This window comes from Gavialis gangeticus, unplaced genomic scaffold (genome assembly GCF_001723915.1).
Source record: "Gavialis gangeticus isolate Ggan-Ray unplaced genomic scaffold, GavGan_comp1, whole genome shotgun sequence".
In the NCBI taxonomy this organism is placed as follows: domain Eukaryota; kingdom Metazoa; phylum Chordata; order Crocodylia; family Gavialidae; genus Gavialis; species Gavialis gangeticus.
In genome coordinates this window covers 182571412-182584231 of record NW_017729032.1, presented here as the reverse complement: position 1 = coordinate 182584231, position 12820 = coordinate 182571412, and the positions used below count along the sequence as shown (strand labels likewise).

General features: G+C 40.5%; 1 protein-coding gene across 6 annotated transcripts in view; it reads left to right on the top strand.

The window, feature by feature from the left end:
• The window catches only part of SH3KBP1 (SH3 domain containing kinase binding protein 1), a 470950-nt gene that overhangs the window by 288460 nt on the left and 169670 nt on the right, over nt 1-12820 (top strand). The window contains exon 1 of one of the 6 annotated variants that reach the window (XM_019524801.1): nt 3756-3838. The exons of the other annotated variants lie outside the window; for them this stretch is intronic. Coding sequence (XP_019380346.1) covers nt 3827-3838 — 12 coding nt within the window. The 5' untranslated portion in view covers nt 3756-3826. Of the gene's footprint in view, nt 1-3755; nt 3839-12820 lie in introns of those variants that run through there. 6 annotated transcript variants of the gene reach the window in all.

The window sequence follows — 12820 nt, the reverse complement described above, 5'->3', positions numbered from 1 at the left end:
TGTTACACATCTTCTGTGGAATATTTTTGTGGCTAGTTCTCAGTTTTGTCATGCTGTTAATTCCTTAAATGTGTGGCAAGGATTACTATTTATGGCATGATTAACAGATTAATCTCATTTTATTTGTTACATCTGCCAGGGGCCTATGATTCTTTTTTATTCTTTTGGAAAATAAATCAGAGAAGTATGTCAGGATGAATCAGCCAGGAAGCTCCCAGGCTTTGTTTGGGCAAAAGTTACACTAATTTTCATACTGCTGAGTTTCAGAGAACTTCTGTTGGGGCATAAGCTAGATTTATGGAGTCGGCTCTATTTATTTCGGGTTCCAACCCCAGTACAGTGAATCCATTTTTTGTATTTACTATTTGGTAAGCTTCCAGTTAATTGGCTGACTGTATAATTCTTACAATAATTGCAATGTGACTTTATTTAAATAAAATCTAGCAAGCAATACATTGATCATAAAGTTTTCTCCTGAAACAACTTATTTAAATGTCTTTTTTTTTCCCCTAAAGAAGTGCTAGGATGATTTTCCTGGCCAGTGTAGACAGGAATGAACTATATTATGACTTAAGGAACCAGATGGCTGAAATACAGTGCAGCAGTAGTATAGTGTCCTAATATTTTTATGATATGTCTTAGCTTGAAATGAATGCTCATTCCTTGTTCATATTTGTTTTTTCTTTGAGTATTTTAACTTACGAGGAAGGTGATAGTGCTAATTATTTTTAATTATATGTCTGTACTGTTACTTTTGCAACTTTTTCAAAACTGAAGAATGTCTTAATGAGCAGATATTTTTCTTCTTTGTACTTGTGAACCTGAAAAATAAAAGCATGGATAGCTGCCTAGCACAAATAAGAAAACGACCTAGCTAACTGAGCTTTGAAATTGCATGTATAATCTTCGTATTCATTGAGGCATTAAGGAGATTTCTGACTGTTCAAGTGACCTGTGGTACATAATTCGAACAGGACTGCCTAAAAAAATCTTATTATACAACTAGAGTAAAAGTTTATATAGTTATCTCTTCTTATCCGTTTGGAAATTTTCCATTAATTGGTAATTTTAGTTTTCTTGAAATTTCTTTAACAGAAGATAATAAAAAATATAGCTGACTGAATCACTTATCATTATAATGTGATGTGGGTTTTCCCCACCCTAAAATCTATTTTCTCTAAAAGTGAAACTGAAGCAAATATATTGCATTATGACCTCAAAATAATTTTAGTGGAAATTTGCAACTAAAACATCCAGGAAGTGGTTTATTGAATCAGGATGTGGTGATCTTCCCTGTAAATCATTACTAAACCTGTTCTGTAGAGTGGTATTGAAGCAGTACTGGGTTCATAGATGTGCTATCCTTTTGTATGAGATGTGAAACCAATGTCTTGAAAATTTTTGGTTATTAAATTTCCATATGTCTTTTTCCCAGCAGTTAAATACATTTGTGAGGTAGTCCTGATCTGTTTATCTGATTTCATAATTCACAAATTTTAGGACTATAGGCCTGGAAGGACCTTTTAAAAAGGTCATCCTCCCCTGCCTTTGCTCTGAGATGGGATTCAATGCACCTGGACCATCCCTTATGGAAGTTTGCCTCCTGTAGTCTTAAGCCTCCAATCCCTCAAATCTCTTTTAGAAGTCTAAGGTGCTTGTACACATGAAGAAAATGGCCTGTTTTTGTAGTTTAATTGTGTGGCGCCTTGCATGTACGGGGTTTTTTGCAATTTAAATGAGTTTGTTGCAAACTAAACCACATCCGCAGTTTAGTTTGCAACATAGCTACTTGTAACATTACAGCCTTTAATTTTACAGCTCACCCCCCCCCCACCCCCCAGCCGCAGGAGAGGTGGGCTGAAGGCAGAAGTGATAGAAATGTTGAGGGGCCTGATCCTTCCCCCCTCCACCCCTCCCTGCTGAGACTGCCTGCCTCTCCTGTGGCTGGGGGGTGAGCTGCCAGCAGGCCAAGCAGCCCCTGAGCTGCGGGCGGCCCCGGTCCTTCTGTCTGCGGTGACGGCATTCTCTGGGACTGCCTGGGTGGGCTGCTCCAGCTTGGAGGTACACAATCCAACGCTTCCCTGAGCCTGCCTGGGCTTCCAGTATGCCATGCACCATCCCCTCCTCCTTCCCTGGCCGGCAGCACATCAAGCTGCCCTCCTTCTGTCTTCCCGTGCTGTCCCAGACGCAAGGCAACCCATTCCTGGGTGGTCCCCAGTGGCAGGGACAGTGCACAGGGTGCTGCTCCCTGGGCAGACTCAGAGAAGAATTGGATCTGGTGGTTGCTGCCTCTGAGTGGAGGTAGTATCTGACCCACTAGCAGCTCACCTGGACAAGCCTGGGGATGCTGCCCCTATGAAGGAAAGGACTGGGGCCCCCACAGCTCAGGGGCTTCTTGGCCCCAAAGCAGGACCATCCCCAACAAGGTGATCCCAGCTGAGACTTTGTCTAGCCGGGCCTTCAAAATCTCCACGACTTAAAAACCGCTTGACCCTGGCCGCTGAAGAGGTGGGCAGGCTTTGAGGGGGGGAAAAAACGATGAGGCTTCTCACTGTAACAGTGATGGAAGCCCCTAAATTGAAAAGGTGGGTTTTTAATCGTCACAGTAAAAAACCCACCATGGGTACAAGCGTCCCTATAGTAGCAAGCGTCATGTAGAAGCACCTCTATCGTAGCATTTCATCACTTTCTGATAAGTAGAACATTTTCTCTCATATTCAAATCAAGTCTTCTTTGATGCAAATTCAAATGATGCTGATTTTGATGCTGATTTTTATTTTTTTTTTTTGTCCTTCTTCAGTGGCTAAGGGGACACTTAACTGTTTTCCTCTTTAAAATATTGAAATTTCCTCTTTAGATATTGAAAGACTACAGGATTTCTCCTGGGTTTTCTCTTTTCTACACTAAATGCACCCAGTTCCTTCAACCAGGTTTTTCACTGGTAAAGTTTTCTGTATCTTTTTTGTCTCTAAATTGTGTTGCATTGTACTGACATTACTTGGTGCATTTTCCTATTCAGAGATGGCTGCATTTTAATAGTTGGCGTGCGTGCGCGTGTGTGTGTTATACCCATTGCATGCATGTTTGCGTGCATGTGTCGTGAAATTCTGCAACATATTACAAAGCTTGCTGAACCTGCTGTAGAGATCAAATAAAACTGGGAAGTGTTTATAGCATTTTGGAATCTCCTAAGTATAATTTATAGCCAATATGGTTATTGTTTTCTGATTTATTCAAATAAGCTTATATTGTCTTATCCTATTTTCAGTCATTCTTTAATTTGCATAAATGTATATATGGGGTAGATGAAACGTTAAGTTGTTTGGGTTTTTTGTGGATGAGGGAATTGCTGGGAGTGATTCATCTTTACTTTTCCTTAAGTTTTTAAAGCTATATCGGGTGAAGTTTTAATTCTTTGCATTTGAGTTGATGAAAACAATGTATTTGGAATTTGACATTTAAAAAGATTAATTTTCCAAATTCCTTATAATATTTTTTAGAAGGTTTTGTGTCTGGGCTGCTTACAAAATTTTTGCACATCCCTGCTTATGTTGCCTTTTCTAGCTGTCATGTGCATGAAGCCAGTAGAGTCTAGTTTTTGATCTGGAAGAGGAAACTTCTACCCTAAAGTAAGCAAAGCTACAAAAAGTTCCCAGCTTCCTGTGTAATAAACAAATGCAAGCTTTGTTTTCCTCAGAGGGCCTGAAGAAGTGTGACTCAGTTTAGGCTTGGTCTTGCAGAGTTAATGAGTTCAGCTATTACAAGGAAGTGGGAGGACTGCAGTACTCTTAGACACTTACTTGTAGAAAGACAGCTTTACTTCACAATGGGAGAAGAGGTATTTCTTTTAAATAAATTGCTTTTCTTTTACCATCTCAAACTGTCTTTAACTAATACACTTTAGAGCATGGATATCTGATAGCAGGGCTCTAATTCTTCTAACCAGTGGATAGAAATTGTAAATGTAAAACTGGGAGGGTTGTTTTCCCCATTATGATCCTGGGCAGAAGAGAGATCCTCCTTTTATGGAGGAATGTATTAAAATAAAGGATTACTTTGTTAAGAAACATTCTGTCCTGGAACTGTTTAGCTTACTTTTTCTCTTTGGTCAGTTTGGAAATAAAACTTAAACAGATGTTTTTGATATCTATACTACTTGCTTTTAATTCTTTTACTGTAAAGAATGATGTAACTTCACAGTTCACATAAGCCACAACTGTTGCACCATCTCCCTAGGACATTTTTTAAAGTAAACGAAATCTAGCTTTTCCTTAGTAATTAAAAATCTAATTTGTTTTTTCAAGAATAACGATTTAAAACTAAAGTTCTTCTTCATTGTCAGAGAAAGTGTTTCCTCTCCTGTGTGAGGTGATGGCTGGAGTTTGCCATGTGGGTTCAGAGAAACTGAGATTGATGGTTTTATAGATATTAGATCTTTTTTCATGAAGGTAGTGAAATCTAGACGGCAATCATTCCTTCATTTTAAGTGATAGCAAACAGAATTTGTGCCCGTTGCTGCTGTGTGTTATGAAATTATATAGTGTGTTGAAGAGACATGCCAAATAAATTGTTTGATTATTTGCCAATAGTTTTTGGTTTGTATGTTGGTAGGTATAAATCTCTAAACTTGTGCATTTAAAATCAGAAATCAGAGAGTTCTGTCCCAAGCATTGAAATGATGCTGCAAAGTTCTTTGAATAGATTTTTAGGCTTACAATGTGCCATGTGTCTTTCCTTTTCCTGTCTTTAAAAAAAAAAGAGGGGCAGGAGCGTGTCAGGGAAATGGAACAGCACCATAGAATAGCCTGTCAGTGTTCGGGATGAAATGTCTAGCCAAATTTTACAAAGAATCTTTTTAACTGTTTGCTGCTGATAGAAATGTATCCAGAATATTATCTTTACGAATAAAAACTGTTTTTTATTTCATTACAAAGCTTACATTATGAGAGTTATTTTGATAAGCATGACATAAAAATCTTCCAATAAAAATGATTGAGGCAGGGGAGGGTCATATGGGACTGAAAGCTTCTGGCCTGCAGAAGCCCTTAGAGCCAGTCCTTCTCAACTGGTGACTTGTAGCCAAATACAGACGGCTGCCTGGTGTGCTCTGGATGCTGGGATGCTTGCCACACTCTGGCCACCCAAACTGACAGCAGCAGAGCTTCACACACAGAGCAGACTGTTTCCTTTAGAGAAGCCTCTGTGTCTAAAGTACTTGCTGGGGAAGGGAAAACTCAAGTCACATATTCCTAGTCATTTTCCATTTCTATACCACATTAGAGAGCTGTCTTCAGAGGGAAACTGATAAGTTCCAGTTTCCTATTTCATGGAGCACTCAAAATAGTTTATATTGGTGTGTAGGAAATGGGTAAGGGTAGTGATTAATTTTCCTCTGTGGTTCTTCAGCGTGTAATCTGTGTAAGTTGCTCCACATAGTCTTCTTTTTAAAAATAAATGCAAAAACAAGCCATAAAATTAGGCAATATGGACAAGTTGCACAGAAGGTCAAAATGATAAAAAAGTGTGGGGGAAAACGATAGACTAATAAAGAAAAGGAAAGGTCACACAAAGGAAGAAGAAGAAAAAGAAAACCAGATGGCGGAGAAGTTCCATTGATTGTCTTGTTTTGAGAACAGTTGAAACGCTCTTGAATATTGCATTTGAGCTTCTTCTTGGGTTGCAGGGTGGGATGTGAAGGGAGTATGATAGGTCAAGGACTATTTTTAATAACTGAAGGACATGTACTATCATCCATCGATCCTCCGTTAGGCGGATGGCGGAGATGTTTGTTTCTGAATCTCAAGCAACAGTGTGCATTATTGCTGAAGTAGGCACTGTCTGATAGGATGGCAGTATAGACTTCTTTTAATTAGTTAACTTTTGAGGATTATATTGAATTGCTTTGTATCGGTACTGGCATTTAACTTTACCTACAGAAGGACTTAAGTATTAGCACTGGCATTACCGTGAACAAGGAAGGTCTGTCATGTTTCTGTCTTTGTTTTGTCTTCTGTTGTAACATGACATAAGCATAGAAAAAAAGGAGGAATGTGATAAAAACAGAGACAAATGTACTGGAAGACTGCAAGAGGTATGGTTATCTAGTTTGCTACCAGACGATACAGCTGGGAATTGGTAAACTGGGATTTTATTTCTGTTTCTGCCTTGAATGCCAGTGCAAGTTTAGAAAAGTACTTCCCATGTCTTGCCTCCTGCATCTATATAATGGGATGTTTGTATGATTTACCTGTGGTATTGGGATTGTGAGGATAATCGCATTGCTTTTTTTTTTTTAATGAAACTATTGCCATCTTTGTGACAGATGGTACAGAAATGCAAGATAATGCTGTTTTTATTGTGCTGCAAGGAATCCTGAAGAAGCTTAGGCTGTGGGCAAAACAGACTTTAGCTGCTTTGGAAGTGAAGGGGGATCTCTTGTTCAGCACACATCACCTGTAACACTATAACTGTTTTATCCTTCTGTAGTGAAGCAGATTAGCAAAATGGCGATACATTTAACCTTGAATTAAAGAGGTTTAAAGAAGCAACAGTTTTCATATCCTTGTACTGCTACAAAAGCATACAGATATAAGTGATGCTATATATCAGTATAATTTGAAATTGATGCAGTTATTATGCATGCTAGTACTCTTATTTTTTCCTCTGTGGCAGCCTTTCTCCACCGTTTTTGGAACATGTGATGAAGGAACTATTTGATACCTGTATGAAATCACATGCACGAGCTGCATGTAGATTCACAGGTGTTAGGGTTGGAAAGGACCTCAGTAGGTCATCGAGTCTGACCCCCTGCCACAGGCAAGAAAAAGTGTTGGGGTCAGACAACCTCAGCTAGGTACTTGTCCAGTCTCCTCTTGAAGACCCCCAAGGTAGGAGAGAGCACCACCTCCCTTGGAAGCCCATTCCAGATTCTGGAAACCCTTACTATGAAGAAGTTGTTTCTAATGTCCAACCTAAATCTGCTCTCTGTCAATTTGTGGCCATTGTTCCTAGTTATTCCAGGGGGGGTCCTAGTAAATAGAGCATCTGCTATTCCCTGCTGCCCTCCCCTGATGAATTTATACGCAGCCACAAGATCACCTCTCAGCCTTCTGCTGCGAGGGCTGAAGAGATCTAGGTCCCTCAGTCTCTCCTTGTAGGGCCTTAGGTGCAGGCCTCTGAGCATATGAGTGGCCCTGCTCTGAACCCTCTCAAGATTCTCCGCATCCCTCTTGAAGAGTAGCGTCCAAAACTGGATGCAGTACTCCAACTGCGGCCTGACCAGTGCCACATAGAGGGGAAGCATCACCTCCCTGGACCTGTTCTTCATGCATTTGCTAATGCATGATAAAGTGCAGTTAGCCTTGTTGATCACTTTGTATGACAACTCGTGTTCATCTTGGAGTCAGCCATGACTCCACGATCCCTTTCCGCTGCTGAGACGGTCACCCCCCAGCCTGTAAGTGTGTTGGTGGTTCTTTTTGCCTAGGTGCAGCACTTTGCACTTGTCTTTGTTGAACTGCATCCTATTTCGTTCTGCCCATCTTTCCAACCTGTCCAGATTCTCCTAGACCCGTTACCTACTCTCTGGTGTGTTAACTTTGTCCCATAATTTGGTATCATCTGCAGACTTGGACAGGGTGCCCTCTACGCCCTCGTCCAAGTCACTGATGAAAACATTGAATAGCACCAGTCCAAGGACTGAGCCTTGCGAGTCTGTATTGCCCACATCTTTCCAGGTCAATATCGACCTGTCCACCACCACTCTCTGGGTGTGACCCCTAAGCCAATTTGCCACCCACCTGACCATGTAATCATCTACATCACAGCCTGTCAGTTTATTTACAAGAATAGAATGAGATACGGTATCGAAGATCTTCTTAAAGTCTAGGTAGATGACATCTACCTCAACTCTTGTGTCTAAGCATTTTGTGACCTGGTCATAAAAAGAAACAAGGTTAGTCAGGCAGGCATATGTGCATAACAACTATTTCTTAAGGGGTTGCATATGACCTGTGTGAACTTGGTGTAAGTTTGTGTCACTTACATGGATCCGTATACGTATTGAGTTAAACTACTGAGTTTAAGTACCTGATTTATTGAATTTATGCCCATGCATTATATATGTTAGGACCCGGGTTCTTTGCAGGCTTGGATTCCTTACCCCCCTATAAAGATGAGGGTTTGTCAACTTGCTGCGAGTTTACATAGCTGTAGCAGACAACTGTGCAAGGCTACCGAGGTGCCCCAGCTGCTCATAGAGGCAGTGTCCTTTGAAGTAGCAGCTGCAGCAAACAGCTAAGTTGGGCAACCTGCTATGAATTGTTTGTAACCCACCCAAATGTTGGTGATCTCCATTGTACTGTAACCTCTTTCATAAACTTACAGACCTCCATCTTAAAAGGGGATGGAAGGATTTGCCGCCACCACTACCAAGTAAGAGGCTGTTTTAGAGTCTCAGTGCTGTAATGGCTAGGAAGTTTCTTCTCATTAAATAGAACTTTCTTAAATAACTCAGATACTATAGTGAAGAGGGCCATAATTACTCTGACTATAAGATCTTTGGGACAGTGTCTTTTTGTTTTATAGGTAGTACCTAGAACAGAGAAGTCCTGGCCAGTGACTGGGGTGTTAGAATAGTACTGTTATTGTTGGTGGATATGTCATATTATTGAGAGAGAATGTATTATCTTGCTGCTGGAGGGCAAGTGGGAAGAAGAGTGATTGTACTAAAAACACATAAACATGCATCTTGATGCTAATGAAAAAGTCATGGATCTCAGGGTAGAAGCAGAAGAAACAGCTTTATGAAATGTCATGTATGAAAAATACAGTATAAAAAAAGAATGGTTTGGGTTGTGTAAGAATTCTTGTGCATGTAAAGTGTAAATCTTCAAAATTATTCTTCTATCAACTAAAATATTTTTGTTGGTACAAAGAGAAAAACAGGGATGCTGCTGTTTCTTTAGTACACGTAGTATTAATACTGGAAGGGAAAAGTGAGTAAGGACTCTGAACTGTTTAATGTAAAGGGTTGGGGGGCAGTAAAATCCCAGTGACAACCATAGGGATTGCTGATTCCTACTAAAGGTTAGGTTTTGTAAAAGCAGTTTCTGTGCTGACTGTTACAGTCTAGAACTTGATTGTGGATGACAGCAGTCTAGATTTGTGTTGAAAGATTTCAGACATTAAGTGGGATCCTTCATGAAGGAGAGCGAGCTGATTCTGTATTTGAGCCTTCAAACGTTAAAATTTCAGATTAAGGTTCCTGCTGGGGATGCAGTCTTCATTTGCACAAGCCAGAGAAGCAAAAAAATAGAAAATTAAATAAAGATGTCCTTTTCAGAAACCTTACCTCTGTTGTGACTCTCCAGCTTGACAGAAAGCTACAGTCTTTATGCACCTCATTTAACTGTGTATATGTTTGCTGTGTTGAGATGAGGCAGCTAAGGACCAGAGTGCATGGATTTAATTTCTCGTTTGCTCTCTTTATTTCATTTCCTAAGCATTTTTACTCATCAGTGAACCTGATATGTCTTGTTCCATTTGTTTCAGCAGCATATACTTAACCTAAACTGTTGAATTCCCTTTGTCACTTAGATGCAGTGTAGTCCCAATAAAACTTCTAGAGTGGAAAGATTTTTAGCTCATTAACAGAGGGGATAACTGAGGGACTAGCAGTATCAAATGTCAAGATTCTTCAATTCATGGAAATTGCTAATATAACAAGTGGCAGAAAAATGTTTAGCTTTTTCTCATACTAGGAAGTGAACATTTTTCAGAGGCAAAAAACAACTGTCGTCTTCCTTTAATTTGAGATCTGTAAGGGTTCATAAAAGTAACATATCAGTCTCAGCATGGTGTTCTCAGGCCATAAAAGAGGTACACCGTGGAATGAAAGGCAGTTGAGGTTGCAGAAGTCTCACTGAGCATTCCCAGATCTAAGTAAAAAAAACCCAGTGGCACTTTCAGGTGGGTGTTTTAGAGGGGTATGGAGGTGTTTTTCTTTTCTATTTTAGTTTTGAGAAGGGCGGGTAGGAAATATACAAATATATTAATATTTTCCCTCCTTATTTTTTCTGTCTGTTAAAAGTGGTACAAAATTCTTTTAGTACCTTAGATGATTCTTTTTCATAATGCAGATTTTTTTTAGCTGTAGACTGTCAGGCTGCTGGCGGTCTGTTGACATTCAGCTGAGCAGTTGGTGGTGGCAGTGCATGGTTAGCTGGATGGTCACATGGTGCTGGCTCTGGTCCTTGTTTCCAGCTGCTAAATTGCATTAGGAGACAGCAAAAGTAATTTTTCCATGTAAGCAGCGGCTGAAGTTGCTAAAGGGAGTTATCCAGTTGCAAGCAAGGGGTTAGGAGTCTGAGACAAGCTTTCATATTAATATCTGTCATGCTGGAAAAGTTCAGAATTTCTCCTTCAACATGTAAGAGTAAATTGCATAAATGTGGAAGATACCTACGGTAGCTAGCTCTGCATGAATCTTGATGTCTTCACTTTTTGGGAGTATGTACAACAATATAATACAGAAAATTAAAGCAAGGGGTAAAATGACTTATCACAAGTTCTAATACTTCACAAAAAGTAAAACGGGGATTAATTTTAACAGGCTGCTTGGAGTGATGTAGCTGTGATGGTCCAAGGAAATAAGCAAGTGGTAAGGATTTTTACTGGTGATATTTTTTTATTGAACCAACTTCATGGTTGGGATATATTTAAACAATCTTTCAAATGCAGAATATCCTGCATTTAAAAGATTGTATGCTTAGATACCAACTTGTTTATATTAAAGTTATTGTAGCTTTGTTCCCTCTCCTCTTTCAGTTATTTTTTATAGTATTGTGTTTACACAGTGCAGGGGCTTGTTGTTTTGTCTTTGAAGTACCATGAACACAGCACTGTATAACACTGCCCACCATTTTTCACCAAAAGAAGACTCTGTGTGTGCGAGTAGATTGAAAAAAACTTTCATTGTTACTGGAGCCTTTCCCTATCCAGCTAGCTGAAGAATATTTGGAAAATAAATAAAAATAGTCTTTTTCCTAAAAACTCTAGGAGACAATGTCATTTTGAAAAAACAAATTTTAGTCTTGAAAACAAAAGTGAGTGTTCCTTCCTTCCGGATTCAAAGCATTGGCTGTTAGACTTAAATTTGTTTATACAGCCTAAAGTCTGTTTATCTGATGAAACGCAGAAGTTTATCTTTGTTCCTTTTTCGGTGAAAAAGAAATGTGTAGCTGTCACACAGGTGAATGAATAGATGCCATAACCTAGAAAAGAGAAGTTCCAACACAACTGCGTCTTGCTGAATGATCTCTGTACTGCTTATTTTGTTTTCCTGTTTTTCTGCCCATTCATCTGGTTGGAGTTTGATGTGCTAAGCATCAGTGTGAGAGATACAAGAAGCCCAGGATACTCTTAACATTCAGAACTTGATGGATTTCTAGAGCAGTGAATGTTTTAAATACGGTATAATACAACGGTGCTTAGCCTCCAGCCCACGGATTGAATTGAGCTGCCTGGGCCTTGTCATTCAGCTAGCAGGATCACAAATTTGCCATACCAGTTAATGCCATCACCAAATCTTTGGACTTGTGAGGCACACTACAAGCCAAATGCTACAGCCCACAGTCAAATTGTGCCAGCATGTGGCCTTGCTCTGTGGCTGGATCCAGTGTATGGTTTCGGTTGGTGCACGCGGTCACTCTGCAGACTGACCTTGCATACCAGCCCCATACTAGATCTGGCATGCAGACCAGTCCCATGCCACTCATCCAGCCCATGGAGTCACAAGGTTGAGCACCACTGGTCTAATATGATCACAGTCTCCTTTAAACCCTTTTGAATGAAAACTTTAGCATAGATTTGGTGTAGCTGCAGGTATGGATGCATACAGCATAAGGGGATATTTTATTCCGCTTATGAACATGGAACTAGGTGAACTATTTTTCACCTTTGCTACCTTTAGCTCTTTTGCATGGGTGCTGTGGTTTTAAATACCATGTTTAACTGTAAAACTGCAAACTTGCCTTGATAGTCTACGGTGACATTAACATGTTTGAAGAAATTAGCTTTAGAAATAACATATGCTTCTACTACTACTTAAAATAGTATGTTAGTATGAAGTCCAGCAGAAGGTAGGGCATGAGCTTTCATAGGCAAGAGCCTGCTTTATCAAATGATATGGCAGATGCTATGGGACAGGCAGAAAGAAAGTGTTTTATATACAGAGGAAAGGGACCCTGGAAGGAGATGCTGTTAAGAGAGGGGAAAAAGGTGGGTTGATTAGATCAATTGAGGAAAAAAAGGAAAAAAATTCAAAAGCCTGTAACTAGTGAATGCTTTTAACCTCCGTGGACATTTCATCACTGACATTCAGAGTACCTGTCCTTAAACAACAAAACTTTAACACAGTTGGCGGTGCCTGCAGGCAATCACCGCTTGCCACTCCACCCCCCCACCCTGCTGCTGGTGGCAGCAGCATCTGCAGGCAATCAGCAATTGTCGCTGGCCACTGCTGATGCTGTCAGTGGCGTCTGTGGGTGGTTGCTGACTCCTGGTTGGTGCTCACCACCTGCCCCTCCCTCCTCCCACCGCCAACAGCACTGGTGGCATCTACAGAAGCTCCCCACTTACCACCACCACCATGCTCCCACCGCTGCCAGCGGGGACAACAGCTGCCATGGGCACACAGTGTTCATGCAGGGGACCTACCCCTCCTAAGCAGCCCCCACACCCACAGTCCCCCCCATACCTACCTGCACACTGACTCATACCGCCCACATCCCTCCACACCCACCCCACATCCTGTCCTCGA